Here is a 15,796-nt window from a genome sequence, read left to right on the forward strand (position 1 = left end):
GCAGACACCCTGGTTCAAAGTTTTAGCGGTAAATTAGCTTTCCGCTTGACCGCAGTGCATCGAGGGGTCAGCTGTTGAAAATTTACTGGATACCTTTTAAAGGCAGGCGATTTTAATTGCAGGTAATCCTCGGCTCACGGCCGCAGTTGTGCCCAGAATTTCTGTCGCTAAGCGAGACATTTGTTCAAGTGAATTTTGCCCCACTTTACGACCTTCCTTGCCACCGTCGTTACGTGAATCACTGCAGCTGTTAAGTTAGCAACACGGTTGTTAAGTGAATCTGGCTTCCCCATTGATTTTTCTTTCTCAAGAAGGTCGCAAGAAGAGGATCACGTGACCCCGGGGACACCGCGGCCGTCATAAAGATGAGTCAGTTGCCAAGCGCCTGAATTTTGATCATGTGACCCTGGGGAACGCTGCAGAGGTCGTAGGTGTGAAATGTGGTCATAAGTCCCTTTCCCCCCCCAGTGTCTTTGTAACTTCGGTCACTAAATGAAACGGTTGTAAGTCAAGGACTGCGTGCGTGCGTAATGCTCGGTTACTTCCTAACCTTTTGCTGGGAAGCACAGCACAACTTACTCCTCCAGTGTTTTCATTAAATTATCTGGGAAATTCTATCCTGTTATACTAGAGATTGTAAAGTTAGCGGTTCCTTCACGGTTTTTTTTCTTCCTTCCTTTTGTTTTTGTAAATTATTCTTTATTAATGCTTGGGGACTCCTGCTAATTTTTGCCTGCCTTCCCAAACCTTTCTAATCCCCTGTGAAAAGGCATATTTTCAGAGCCTAGATAGGAGGTGAAATTGGGGTGTGTAAGACACTGCAAATCTCGCTTGGCGAGCGTTGTTCCGTCCGCGGGAAGGAAGAGAAATTGTTCCTTTTGCTTCCCTCCCATTGCAGGTTCTGGAGAAACCTCCAACGATGATTACCAAAGCATCGCCTTATATTTTGAGGGAGAAAAGAAGCATTTCCAGGCTGGCAAATTCTTCCTTCTCTGCGGTCAATATTCCAGGGTTAGTGCAGCCTTACTAAATCGGGTCAAACATCCTGAGAAGCCTGGAGGACCATCCCTCAATCTCTCTCTTCTCTGTTTTGAGGGGAAGTGGGTGGGATTCTCTTTGCATGTAGTGCTAGGAAACGCTTTAGCAATACCAATAGCGCTTAGATTTATATACCGCTTCATAGTGTTTTACAGCCCTCTATAAGCGGTTTACAGAGACAGCCTGTTGCCCTCTGCAGTGGGCAGAGTTATGGAAGGAAGGAAGGAAGGAAGGAAGGAAGGAAGGAAGGAAGGAAGGAAGGAAGGAAGAAAGGAAGGAAGAAAGAAGGAAGGAAGAAAGGAAGGAAGGAAGGAAGGAAGGAAGGAAAGAAGAAAGAAAGAAAAAGAAATAGCAATAGCGCTTAGACTTATATACCGCTTCATAGTGCTTTACAGCCCTCTATAAGCGGTTTACAGCGACAGCCTGTTGCCCTCTGCAGTGGGCAGAGTTGTGGAAGGAAGGAAGGAAGGAAGGAAAGAAAGAAAGAAAGAAAGAAAGAAAGAAAGAGAAATAGCAATAGCGCTTAGACTTATATACCGCTTCATAGTGCTTTACAGCCCTCTATAAGCGGTTTACAGCGACAGCCTGTTGCCCTCTGCAGTGGGCAGAGTTGTGGAAGGAAGGAAGGAAGGAAGGAAGGAAGGAAGGAAGGAAGGAAGGAAGGAAGGAAGCATGGAAGGAAGGAAGGAAGGAAGGAAAGAAAAAGAAAGAAAGAAAGAAAGAAAGAAAGAAAGAAAGAAAGAAAGGAAGGAAGGAAGGAAGGAAGGAAGGAAGGAAGGAAGAAAAAGAAAGAAATAGCAATAGCGCTTAGACTTATATACCACTTCATAGTGTTTTACAGCCCTCTATAAGCGGTTTACAGAGACAGCCTATTGCCCTCTGCAGTGGGCAGAGTGGAAGGAAGGAAGGAAGGAAGGAAGGAAGGAAGGAAGGAAGGAAGGAAGGAAGGAAGGAAGGAAATAGCAATAGCACTTAAGACTTATATACCGCTTCATATGAATTTAAAGATTAGCGTAATGTTTGGACTAACCTGTTGACTTTTTTTTTAGATATAGATATATATATACTATGATCAGATGTTGGGTTGATTTGATTATCAGATAGAGATCTTCTCACCTAGACTATTTGTTTAGTTAATATAGTATTTTTGTTTAAAGTGGGGTAGAAAAGCTAATTACCATTTGTAGCTCTGTTATGCAAAGGGGAGGAGAATTTTATCAGTTTTTCTTATTTATTTTTTTCCTCACCATGTAGCCAAGGTGGATTCTGTATAAATAATGTTAAATTTATTAGATATTTGGGTCATTCCCCCCCTCCTTTCTTGTACCCATGTTTTTCTTTTTGTTGTTGTTTATTGTAGGATGTATATTTTTCTGTTTTTTTTTAATTTTGCATTTTATTCTTGTTGATAAAACAAAACATATATATGTAAAAGTGTTTCTCCTAGTGGAAAAGGTAACAGCACGTGCAATTCTAACCTCTTGCTTCTATTATTCTAATTTGCCATAAAGATATTATTGATTACGTGAAGTGAAGATGTGGGGGAAATAAGTTATTAGCCATTTGACGGCATGTGGTCTCTTTTTCAGGCGCTGAAGCACTTTCTGAAAAGTCCCAATACTGATGATAATATTGCCATAGACATGGCAATAGAGACGGTAAGATAACGACATTTAGGAAGAATAAATGCATCTGACCTTTTTTTTAAAAAAAACCCCAAAATTCAAGTAGATTGTAACGTAACCTTATATTTGACACCAACTTTTACAGTTTCAGAAGCAAAATTTATACTGGCTATTTTCAGTATGCAATGAACGGAAGACTGCCTCCTGGTGAATTATTTGTAAAAAGTCCTCAGTTGGAAGGGAACTTGGAGGTCATCTAGTCCACCACCACCCCTTGCTCAGGCAGGAAACCCTATGCCATTTCAGACAAATGGCTGTCCAGTCTCTTCTTAAAAAAAAACAACCCTCCAGTGTTGGAGCATTCACAGCTTCTGGAGGCAAAGTTGTTCAGAAGTTGTGAACGCTGCAATGCTGGAACTTAAAACAAAAGTTGACTCTCCGTTATTTTTCCCTGCCTGCGTGACGTTGTTCCCTTTCGCTTGTTTTCGGAGCAGGTGGGCCAAGCAAAGGATGCAGCCCTGACTGACCAGTTGATAAATTTCCTTATGGGCGAGAATGACGGCATACCAAAGGTATGGAGTTCCAGGCAGAACTTGTAATCTTTTTATATATTTTTTCCAACTATATCTGCAGCAGGTTTAAATTTTTACCAAATGGTTTGCGAGTAAAGATTCTAAACAAAGCTGTATCACCCTAGAGCAGGGGTAGGCGGCCTCGGCTCTTTTATGACTCGTGGACTTCAACTCCCAGAATTCCTGAGCCAAAGGGAGAGGTTTCCAAGCTGAGCCATGCTGGCTCAGGAATTCTGGGAGTTGAAGTCCACGAGTCATAAAAGAGCTAAGGTTGCCTACCCCTGGCCTATGCACTAAACCAGGGGTCTTCAAACTTGGCCCCCTTATGATTTGTGGACTTCAACTCCCAGAATTCCTGAGCTAGCCAGGCTGAGGGGAAAAGGGAGAGATTTCCAAGCTGTGCCATGCTGGCTCAGGAATTCTGGGAGTTGAAGTCCACGAATCATGAAGGGGCCATAGTTTTCCCCATGCTGGCTCAGGAATTCTGGGAGTTGAAGTCCACAAGTCATAAAAGAGCCAAGGTTGCCTACCCCTGGCCTATGCACTAAACCAGGGGTCTTCAAACCTGGCCCCCTTATGTTTTGTGGACTTCAACTCCCAGAATTCTTGAGCCAGCCAGGCTGAGGGGAAAAGGGAGAGATTTCCAAGCTGAGCCATGCTGGCTCAGGAATTCTGGGAGTTGAAGTCCACGCGTCTTAAAAGAGCCAAGGTTGCCTACCCCTGCCCTAGGGACTGAGCCAGAATAGCAAAATAGGACACAGGAAAAATTAGCATAGGTTGCGCCTTTGTTGTAATATTTACAGTGCATCCCTACAATAGGAATATTTGGAATGACTCTACTTTTATTTATTTTTAATATTGATAGGTCATCATTTTTGTTTGCAGTGCTCTATGGGCCTCTCTAGATAAATGTGGATATAAAGAGGAAAGACAATAACTTTTAACACAAGTGCAGCTGATCTCAGGAGAAAGGATGATCTCAGTCTATTTTGCCTGGCTGGGGAATTCTGGGAGTTGAAGTCAACAGGTCTTTAAAAGTTGCCAAAGGTGGATCCCTCTGATCTAAAAACTGAACTGTGGATGCTGTGGCTTTTTTTAAAAAAAATAAATAAATCCCTTCCTCTTATATACCATACAGAAACTACGTTGAATTTGGCTCAAATTATGCCAGGTTCCACAGACAAAATTGCATATGCCTCCTCCCAGTGCAGTGAGCAGCCCCTGCCGATAGTTTGAAACAACTTTTTAAAGGCTGCATTGTGTTAGTCTAGTTTAATCTTGCTCATTGTGTGTTTCGGTTTTATTTCCTGCCAGTTGTTTTTGTGTTCTTACCCAAACCTCGTTTTGTTTTTCTAATCGCTTTACTGTAACTTCTGTAGTCTGTTTCTGTGAGTATTTTTACCTTAATTATTCTAAACCGTGATAGCTGTTACTTCATGTTTGAAAAAAATTCTAATCCCGCCATCATGACCCCTTCCTCCCAAATCTGCTACCCCTGTTTGACACAAATAGTGGGCAAACATCTGGATCCAAAGCCTGATGCTTTTGAAAGAGACTTTATTAAGCTAGAACTGGGCCATTGTCAGTAATTTCCATAGCAGTAGGTATTTAGATCACGGTTAGTTCAATTAGCTGTAGAGACTAAGGGTGATGGAAGAGTCAGTGGTTAGCCAAAGAGAGATCAAATCTTTGAAACAGTCCCAGAAAACAAGATACTCCTTGGAAACATCACAGGGATATAAGAAAAAGGGAGAGGCAGAGCACAGTCAGACGTGCAGGATTCTCTTACAGCTCTAAATTAAATAGGGAACTCTATCTTTCTGAAGTAGGACTGTGTTCATATTATATATATAATAGAACAGAATAGAATAGAGTATATGGAATAGAATAGAATAGAATAGAATAGAATAGAATAGAATAGAATAGAATAATAGAATAGAATAGAATAGAATAGAATAGAATAGAATAGAATAGAATAGAATAGAATAGAATAGAATAGAATAGAATAGAATAGAATAGAATAGAATAGAATAGAATAGAACAGAACAGAACAGAATAGAACGGAACAGAATAAGAATAGAATAGAATAAGAACAGAACAGAATAGAATAGAATGTGGAATGGAATAAGAATAGAATGAATAGAATAGAATAGAATAGAATAGAATAGAATAGAATAGAATAGAATAGAATAGAATAGAATAGAATAGAATAATAGAATAGCAGAATTGGAAGGGATCTCGGAGGTCTTCCAGTCCAACCCCCCCCTGCTCACTCTTCTTAAAAACCTCCAGTGATGGAGCATTCACAGCTCCTGGAGGCAAGTTGTTCCTCTGATTAATTGTTCTAACTGTCAGGAAATTTCTTCTTAATTCTGAGTTGCTTCCGTCCTTGATGAGTTTCCAAATCTGGCAGTTACAAGCCTTTTTGTTTTCATCTTGCCATTAGAGTAACCAGGGGGTGGAGGGTGTGTGTGGAAAGATGATGCTTCGAATGGATGACTTAGAGAAACGAAACCTCTCCATTTCTGCGGAAGGTTGACGGTAGAGCCAGCCGTGGTTTTTAAAAGCTTAATTGCATCCTAAAAATGGCGCCGTTGCTGACTGTGCACTTAGCCCGAGCAAATGCAAGCTGTTGATTGTACGAAGCCTTCTTAAAATCCCACCGCTGTAACTGGGCGTACTCTTGAGATGCAACTCTCTTTCCGTTCTAATGAAGGAAGCCAAATATCTCTTCCGGCTGTACATGGCATTGAAGCAATACCCGGAAGCTGCTCGGACAGCCATCATCATCGCCCGAGAAGAACAGTGCGCAGGTACGGCCCTTTGGGTGGGTTCATTTGTGGGCAGCGAACCGGACCAAAACGACACAGGAGGTCACCCGTGAAAGAAGCGGGACACTGGGACATCGTCTTTCCATGGTTAAACTTAAAAGTGCATTAAAGGTGGAGCTTGTATTTCAGTGTCTCCTCTCCTGTTTATGAAGAGTGTTGGCTGGGTGTCAGAATCCATTTATATCATATTCATAAATGTATGTTTAAAACATTATTCCATGGATTCTGCCATCTCCCGAAGAGGAGGAAACGGATGTGTATTGAACGGTATTAGGCATTTCAAAGGAAAAGAGAAGCCTTTTGAACTGGGGAAACAAAAGGGGGGGTTAGGGTAGGTAGCATCTGGCTTGTGTTACGGAAGGGAGCAATAAACATAAAAGGTCCTAGGTTCCTTTTTCCCACGAGAGGGATGATGCGAGGTAAATGATGGGGGACTGACCAAATGGGGTTAAGGGGGGTTAAACCGGGAACTCTTTATAAGGGTTTAGTTCGTGGAAAATAATAAGTCCTGTCTTGTATTCCTACAACCAAGCATGTCATAGTAAAGATTCTTTTTGGACTAGATTTGACTACAAGAGTTTTGTCTTCCTAAGACGTGGTTTGGGGTGGGTCCTGACACTGGGACTTCCCTGGCTTTTATTCAAGGACAGGGATGTCCAACCTTGTCAGCTTTAAGACTTGTGGACTTCAGCTCCCAGAATTCCTCAGGCAGCACGTGGATTTCAGCTCCCAGAATTCTTCAGGCAGCACGTGGATTTCAGCTCCCAGAATTCTTCAGGCAGCACGTGGACTTCAACACCCAGAATTGAAGTCCACGGGTCTTAAAGTTGACAAGGTTGGACACCCCAGCTGAAAGAGGTACAACCACTTTTTCGATGATAGCATTGCTCTGGATGAAACCAAACAGTTTAATCTCAAAAATGGTCAGCACGTCTCATTTGGAGAGTAAAGTAACTAAAAGATCGATCTATTTAATTGATTATTAAGTTATCACATACTGTGGGCGTTCCGCAAACGTAAATTTAAGCCGACTTTTTCCTTCTGCTGCTGGAATTTGACTTTTTATATTCACAAGTGAACTTGTGGCTAAGACGTGGCTGTCGTGTCTTGACAAATCAGTAACCAAGTTTTAAGACTTCGCTTGATCTTGAAAGCCTTTGAGAAGAGCCTTAAGTATTTTACTGAAATTTAATGGCTGATTTGGGGGGGGTGTTCTTTCTTTCTTTTAAAAAGGGCATTATCGAAAAGCCCACGATGTTCTCTTCAGTATGTACTTGGAATTAAAAGTACAGAAAATAAAAATACCCGCCGAGATGGCTGCCAACCTGATGATTCTACACAGCTACATTTTAGTAAAGGTAACTACTTCGATCATGTACATATTTAACACGGAAAAGATTAAACCCAAGCTAGTGATATTTAATGCAAATGTAATATGACAATTTTTCGCACCCAGGACCGTTGCAGCATATCCCCACGGTCACGGGAACAAAAGTCAGAGTCTTGGCAACTGGCATGTAGTTAGGACGGTTGCAGTACCCAGGGTTCACGTGATCAACTTTTGTAAACCTCTGACAAGCAGTCAGTGGGGAAGCGGGATCCGCTTAACAATCGTGCTACTAACTTAACAGCTGCAGTGATTCGCTTAAGATGGCAAAATGGGGCAAAACTCACTGAACAGATGTCTCATTTAACAACAGAAATTTTGGGCTCAATTGTGGTCGTATCTCGAGGACTGTCTGTATCAGGACCTCAAACCGGAACAACTCTCCTTTGCTTAAGACCTACAGTAGTGGCCGAAATTGTGGAAACCTTTTGGGAAAAGTTTAACAGTAGAAATGCCTCCTTTGGTTAAGTTTCCACCAGTTTTTCTTCTAATTTCTTTATAACTGTAGCCTTGTTGACTTAATAATACTATTTTACATCGCTTTCTGGGCGACCAGTCCACTCTTTGCACCGTTACTTTAATTTTATTACGTTTTATAGGCTCGCTAAATTGAGAGAACACACACACACACAAAAACCCCAACCAACTTGATAGCCATCACAGTAACACACTGACAGTTGTCCTCCTCTCGGCTTCAATACAGGACATCAATAACTGAATCCTGCTGTGATGTGATTGGCTCATTGGCAAAACAAGAGGACGCCCGATTGGTTTCCTAAACACTCATGCTCATTGGCTACAGTCAGATGAAGGAAAGCTACTTGATGTCAAGCTAAGCAAGTTGTGCTTCCTTTTTCTGGTTATTTGGCTATAACCTTTCATAGAATACAGATAATGGAACACACTTTGTTTATTATTTATTATTTATTATTTATTAGTTGAATTTATATACCGCCCTATTCCCGAAGGACTCAGGGCAGTTCACAGGGCAGTTAAAACAATACAAAAAGAGAATAAAATGGAATTAAATTAGTACAAGCCCACAATTCATAATCACAATAAAATTAAAAATTAAAAATTAATTTAATATAATTTAATATGATTTAATTAAATACTTTAAAATTTAAAATCCCTCAGTCCAGGCCAGACAATTCGAACAACCAGGTTTTTAAGTCCCGGCGAAACAAGCGAAGGTCGGGGGCAGTCCGAAGCTCCATCGGCAGTTTGTTCCAAAGGGTGGGCGCGCAGGGAGAATGCCCTCCCCCTGGGAATCACCCGCCGGCAATCTCTAACTGGCGGAACCCTAAGGAGGCCCTCCCTGTGGGCACACAGGACGATGGGACGCTGATGCTGGTAGCAGGTGCTCCCTAAGGTAATTCGGACCCATGCCATTTTGTTGCATTGCATTCCTGATTAAATGATCTTTCCACTGATATATAATTTTATGGTACTACTCCCCCCCCAAAAAAAGTGGTGGTGGTAGCCATCAAACCTGAAAAATACACTTTTCCCAAAAGGTTTCCACAATTTTGGCCACTACTGTACACATTACAGTAAGTTGGAGTAATTAATTCAAGGACTTGTAGCAAAGAAAACAACTATAACATTCTGTAAACAGCCATGAAGCTCAACAAAGCCTTTAACGATAATCTGCTTTTTCATTCTTTACTCTGGATGGCTTCTAAATATTACGAATAACGCTTAGCTCACATGCATGTTTCAGATTCACGTGAAGCGTGGGGACCACATGAAAGGAGCACGTATGCTCATCCGTGTCGCTAACAATATCAGCAAGTTTCCCTCTCGTAAGTCTGACCCCCAACCAGAAATCTGTCTCCTTTGAGGGATTCGGGGATAATTTTTTTGAACGTTGCGGTTTTTGTGAAAATTAAGCTGCTTAATGTGCTTCCTATTCTGACGTACCTAGTTAATTTCCTTGATAACGTGATCGATGTCTTCTGATCTCCTGTGAGATTTTATTTTATTGCCGGAAGCGTAACAATTTAGCACACAGGTTGAAGGGATTTTTCAAGTTCTCTAGACATTGCTATAAATGGATTAAAATTTAATTATTGCCTGCATTTGTAGACCCCTAATGTAGAGATTGCTGAACAGGGCTCACATCAATAAACTGATTGGTGATTGGAAATTGTTGCAATGTGCATCATCTTTATACTTGTCTTAAAATAACATTGCTGTGGTGTTATCTCTTTGACTCTCATCTTTAGATGGTCTCTGGTACAAATTCTGGGAGATTAAATTTTATCAGCAGCAACTCTGTGAAATCCTGAACGTTTTGACTGCCAGTTGATATTGAGCACCTAAATTGTAAAATTTCTTTGCGGGTTGATTTCTGTCGTTTTTAACTTTCAGATATTGTGCCCATCCTGACCTCAACGGTTATTGAATGTCACAGGGCAGGACTGAAAAAATCAGCTTTTAGTTTTGCGGCCATGCTGATGAGACCAGAGTACCGGAATCAGATTGACCCAAAGTACAAAAGGAGAATTGAAACGCTGGTCCGGTGAGCTTATGGTTATTTTGTCTAACCACGGTTTGGGAATGCACTGATCCACAACTGGACTCGTAAAATAATCTTGACCGTGCTGATTTAATCCGTCATCTTGTGCATAATTACTGAGCAGTTAATCCCAGTTGAATTTAGGGAAATTTACTTCTGGTAAATGGGCATAAAAGTGAGGGGTTGGGGGTTTTTTTGCTTTTGTTTTTTAAAGTAAAACATAAATAAGATCAAGAGGATGTTTTTGCGGGCGAGCATTACCGTGAACCAACACCACACCGGAAGTGGTGCCATAGAACAGAGGTCCCCCAACCTTTTGGGCACAAGGGACCAGTTCTGTAGAGAGAGGTTTTTCCGTGGACCGGAAGGTGCGTGGTTTTGTGTGCTGCCTACATCCCACAGATGGGGCTTTGCTTGTTTGTGTGGACCAGTTGCTGGCATGCCGTGGCCCAGTATTGGTCCACGCATCGGGGGTTGGGGACCCCTGCCATAGAAAATCCCGCCAAATGTGTAGATGCCAAAGAAGTACCGCTAGTGAAGTTCGCGGAGCGTGGTGCAACCATCAATTCAGGAGTCTGTTGTAAAATGTTACGAAAACTCAGACGAGCCGTCCATAAGAAGCGTTGGGGCCTGCTGACTTCCGATGTGATGTTGGCTCACAACAATGCTCGCCCGCACACAGCTAGACGCACCCAAGAACTTTTGAAGCCGTTCCGTTGGGGCGTTTTTGATCAGCCCCCTCCTATAGCCCAGATTTGGCCCTGAGAGACTCCTACTAAGGAATTTCAAAGCTTGTAAGACGTTACGACAAGGGCCTCAATTGGAATGGCGACGACGTCGAAAAGTCACGTCATGTTGCAGTTTTCTAATGATAAAAGTTCTGTATCTGCGAGTGTCTGTCGTCGATAACCCAGCGGAGGTTTGTTTCCGAATTGCCCTCGTAGATCGGAGGGCCGGGAACCCTAACGACGATTCTTGCGACGTGAGCAGAGCTGTCTGCGGCTACTCGAGCACAATATATCTTTAGGCAAGGAAAACAACTTGGCAACTTTTGAGAAGTAAAAAAAAAACGGACCGCTTCTTAATGGGCTCCTTACGTTTTGCTACCAGGCGGCCGGACACCTCAGAAGGGGAAGCGGAGGAACCAACCACGCCCTGCCCGTATTGCGAATTCATGCTCCCCGAATGTGAACTTCTGTGCCCGGGCTGTAAGAACAACCTCCCATATTGCATTGCGACGGTGAGTACCTAAGTACGAGCAACTCATAGATCAGGACTCGGCTTTTTTGTCTTTCAGCGCCTGAAGCGAAGCCTCGGGAGCGCAGCTACAGGCAAGTAGTCCTCGACTTACAACAGTTCATTTAGTGGCCATTCAAAGTTAACGACGGCACTGAAAAAAAAGGGGACTGGTGACCATTTCTCAGACTTTAACGACCGTTGCAGCAGCCCCACGATTTACCTTCGGGATGCTTGACAACGGGTTCGTGTTTAGGATGGTCGCAGCGTCCCGGGCTCACGTGATCCCCTTTTCGCGGCCTTCTGACAAGCAAAGGTCAAAGGGGAAGCCAGATTTAACTTAACAACAGTGGTTCCTAACTTTTAACAACTGCAGCGATTCGCTTAACAAATGTGGCAACAAAAGGGGTAAAATGGGGGGCGGGGCGAGGGGGTGAAACTCCGCTTCTCGCTCAACAGTGTCCATTTTGTGCTCAGTTGTGGTTGTAAGCCAAGGACTGTCTCTACGTTGCCTTTTGAAATTTAGGTCTGAGATACAGAATCTCGATTTTTGCACTTCAGGAGGGCTAAGTGTTGCATTGACATGTGCTTCCCGTCTATTAATTAACATAATTAATTCCAAGTAAGGTGTCAACGCTGCTAACATCGGATGTTTTTGCATTGACAACAGATGGAGATGCAGCCATTTTTTTTTCTTTTCACTTTTAGAGTTAGATGAAGCTGGGAGGTGGGGGGGAAATGCGCATGAGAGTCTAGCTAGACATAACAACCCTGCACCTAGCGTGAGAACCAAGGTTGTTGAAATAAGAGACGATAAGGAATTGGTGGGCTGGAGAGCTGGAGGGGAAGCCTGCATTTCAAACTAATTGGAGTGTCCTGGTTCCGACCAATGAAACTCTTCAAAGAACTTCAAGGCATTGTTTACCATAACGAATCTTTTTAATAGAAAAGCATGGCTTCGGCACATACGTGGTTGAAGCCGAAATCTGAATTCCCCTTCCCCTAAACACAGCGTATCGAAGCACAATTCCCACCTCTGATTCGCAATCGTAAATCACATTCACCAATTAGTTTGACATGCAAGCTTTCCCTCCTGTTTCCAACCCGCCGTTTCGTATTGTCTCTTATTTCAAAAGCTCCAGGATTTGTTATGTCTAATTAACTCCCATCCCATTCTTCCTCCTTTTTGAGTGATCATCTAGTTCTAAGAGTTGACGCACGGAAAGAAAAAGGCTGCGTCTCCCTGTGTTGTCAGAGCAAGAGCATCTGATGTTAGCAGCATTGACAGGGGGAATGTGATTTATGACGGTTAATCAAAGGAGGGAATTGTGCTTTGATACTGTGAGCTCAGAGGAGGGGAACTCAGGTTTTGGCTTCGACTGTGTCAGCGCCGACGCTGTGCTACTCAAATAAAGATTCTTTAAGGTAAACAATGTCTCCAAGTTCTTTGAAGAGTTCCATCTGTCAGAACCACGATGTCAGGCACTTCACTGCTTGTCGTTGTTAACTGGCACCTGACTTTGTCCCCCACCTTGCAATTCTTCCAGGGACGACATATGGCCAGAGACGACTGGACGTTGTGCCCCCGTTGCGAGTTCCCTGCGCTCTGTTCGGAGTTCAAAAAGTAAGCTGTCATCTTTTTCAATTTTCAGATTACCGACACACGAAGGATGTTTCCCATCACAGCAGCCTGCGGCCAAATTCTGATTTCTTACCGAGTTGAAATTAATCCCGCTTATTTCTCTGGCTGTTGACCCATCTGCAGTTCTCATTTTCGCATACTTTTTTTTTAATCACCTTTCCTCTTCCTGAATCATTTCATTTTGGCTCACAGCAGCCAAAGAGAAGTTGGCTGCTGCGTTTGTGTTTGGAGGACCATAAAATCAATTTTCGCCAGAAGCTCTGTTGCAAAAAAATGCCCAATTGGTTGTATTAGGATTGACCTGACAGCTTATATGCATCTGTGTTTGAGATTTTCTTTATTAGGTCATGATTGATTAGGATCACATAATAAAATAATTTCCAGCTAGGAAATATCGCTGACTTTAAACTAGTTTGCACAGGCAAATTAACCATGTAGTCCTTACATTTTGCTGGAACATTATTATACTTGAGTATCTGGGATAATGTCTGCTACCAGCTGAGACGTAATACTTTTAGAAGTATTGTATATTTGCAGATAAATTTAACCGGAAAAAGCCGCCTTTCCCTGAAATTACCACTTGCCCCCAAAGCATTTTTAAGATGTTGAAATGAGCAAACCGTTGCTACAATTTCCCCCCCAGAAATGACATAACAATCAGAAATAAACCTAGAGTTTGTGTATACATACACACACAGACACACAGAGATGTATGGTTTTATCTGTGAATCAGGACATTCCTAATGTTGGTTTAGACAGTACACTATCAAAATTATTGTATTGCCTGCCAAAATATTATATGGCATGTCAAATTAGCAACTAAGTATATTAGATCCTCCTTCTATTTGATTTTCTCACAGTCCTCCCTCGATATTCGGAAGAGGTCTAGTGTGTGTTTTTTTTGAAACATGAATATTAATGTTTTGGGACACGTAGCCTCTGGCTTTTGTGATTAAAAATAATAAATTGTAAGGCTTGCACACTGCCAATATTATTCCTTCCTATCAACTGCTTGGAGAAACATGAAACATCGTCCCTTTTAAGGCATTGAAGCGAACCATTGATGAAGAGACCAAGTAAAAAGCAAAGACACTGATAATAATGTTTTGCAACCTGTAGATGATGCCGAGTATGGAAGGTTGTGAACGTTGTCTAGGTTGTGAACGTTGTCTTCTTTTGAATAGTTTGTTGCAGAGCGAAAGCGTGTGTCCCATGTGTTCGGAAAAAGTCGAGGCCGCCAGCCTGAAAAGAACAGCGGATTGCACACCGTACCTCAAGTCCGAAGTAGAGCAATAATTTTAATCGAGGCAAGGGGCTCGACCTTCCGTTTTCCTGTTTAAAACTCAGAATATTAAAGAACGTTCCATTTTGTTTTATGACTCAAATAGTAACTGGCCTATTCGCTCGTGCGTGCGCATACACGTGCCCCCGAATTTGCTTCTTCCGCACAACAGAGCTGCTTTCCACGAGGCGTTGTGTACGTGGAAGGACGCGGGTTGTGTGCTGGACCGTCTTCTGCGATACCGCCGAGTCTGCCCACTGATTTTTCTCTGCTTGACGTCTGCAAAAGGGGGGGGGGCTTGTGCCAATACATTGGTACTGACGGAGTATTGATTTACTGGCCTGTTGAGTACTGATGCCAAGACCGAGACTTGGCATTTTAAACTACTGTTCTACATGGGGCTGAGAAGCATCCAGTTGGTTCAAAATGCAGCAGCCCGCATGGTTTTCTGCAGACCGCAGTGTGCACGTGTTGTCTTCTCCTGCGGGAGCTGCATTGGTTAATAATGATGATGATGATGATATCTGCCTATCCCAGGTCCTTGGCAAAGACTCGATAGTAGACAAAAATGCCAAATACAGTCTGAACATCTGGCTGACTGTGCAATGATCAATAATGATGATGATATCTGCCTATCCCAGGTCCTTGGTCAGGACTCGATAGGTAGACAAAAATGCCAAATACAGTCTGAACATCTGGCTGGCTGTGCAATTATCAATGATGATGATGATGATGATATCTGCCTATCCCAGGACCTTGGTCAGGACTCGATAGTAGACAAAAATGCCAAATACAGTCTGAACATCTGGCTGGCTGTGCAATTATCAATGATGATGATGATGATGATATCTGCCTATCCCAGGTCCTTGGTCAGGACTCGATAGTAGACAAAAATGCCAAATACAGTCTGAACATCTGGCTGGCTGTGCAATTATCAATAATGATGATGATATCTGCCTATCCCAGGTCCTTGGTAAGGACTCGATCGTAGACAAAAATGCCAAATACAGTCTGAACATCTGGCTGGCTGTGCAATTATCAATGATGATGATGATGATGATATCTGCCTATCCCAGGACCTTGGTCAGGACTCGATAGTAGACAAAAATGCCAAATACAGTCTGAACATCTGGCTGGCTGTGCAATTATCAATGATGATGATGATGATGATATCTGCCTATCCCAGGACCTTGGTCAGGACTCGATAGTAGACAAAAATGCCAAATACAGTCTGAACATCTGGCTGGCTGTGCAATTATCAATAATGATGATGATATCTGCCTATCCCAGGTCCTTGGTAAGGACTCGATCGTAGACAAAAATGCCTAATACAGTCTGAACATCTGGCTGGCTGTGCAATTATCAATGATGATGATGATGATGATATCTGCCTATCCCAGGTCCTTGGTAAGGACTCGATCGTAGACAAAAATGCCAAATACAGTCTGAACATCTGGCTGGCTGTGCAATTATCAATGATGATGATGATGATGATATCTGCCTATCCCAGGACCTTGGTCAGGACTCGATAGTAGACAAAAATGCCAAATACAGTCTGAACATCTGGCTGGCTGTGCAATTATCAATAATGATGATGATATCTGCCTATCCCAGGTCCTTGGTAAGGACTCGATCGTAGACAAAAATGCCAAATACAGTCTG

General features: G+C 42.6%; 1 protein-coding gene across 1 annotated transcript in view; it reads left to right on the top strand.

Annotated features, from left to right (window-relative positions):
* WDR19 (WD repeat domain 19) overlaps positions 1 to 14,223 on the top strand; it is a 42,826-nt gene extending 28,603 nt beyond the window's left edge. The window contains exons 26-35 of the mRNA XM_081332689.1: positions 899 to 1,011; positions 2,628 to 2,696; positions 3,158 to 3,235; positions 5,952 to 6,048; positions 7,300 to 7,424; positions 9,177 to 9,258; positions 9,827 to 9,977; positions 11,085 to 11,214; positions 12,758 to 12,834; positions 14,037 to 14,223. Of these exons, the coding sequence (XP_081188815.1) occupies positions 899 to 1,011; positions 2,628 to 2,696; positions 3,158 to 3,235; positions 5,952 to 6,048; positions 7,300 to 7,424; positions 9,177 to 9,258; positions 9,827 to 9,977; positions 11,085 to 11,214; positions 12,758 to 12,834; positions 14,037 to 14,148 (1,034 nt within the window). The 3' untranslated portion in view covers positions 14,149 to 14,223. The remainder of the gene's footprint in view (positions 1 to 898; positions 1,012 to 2,627; positions 2,697 to 3,157; positions 3,236 to 5,951; positions 6,049 to 7,299; positions 7,425 to 9,176; positions 9,259 to 9,826; positions 9,978 to 11,084; positions 11,215 to 12,757; positions 12,835 to 14,036) is intronic.
* The last annotated feature ends 1,573 nt before the right edge of the window (positions 14,224 to 15,796 follow it).

The sequence above is a fragment of the Vipera berus genome, assembly GCF_964194415.1.
Source record: "Vipera berus genome assembly, chromosome: 7".
Classification (NCBI taxonomy): Eukaryota; Metazoa; Chordata; class Lepidosauria; order Squamata; family Viperidae; genus Vipera; species Vipera berus.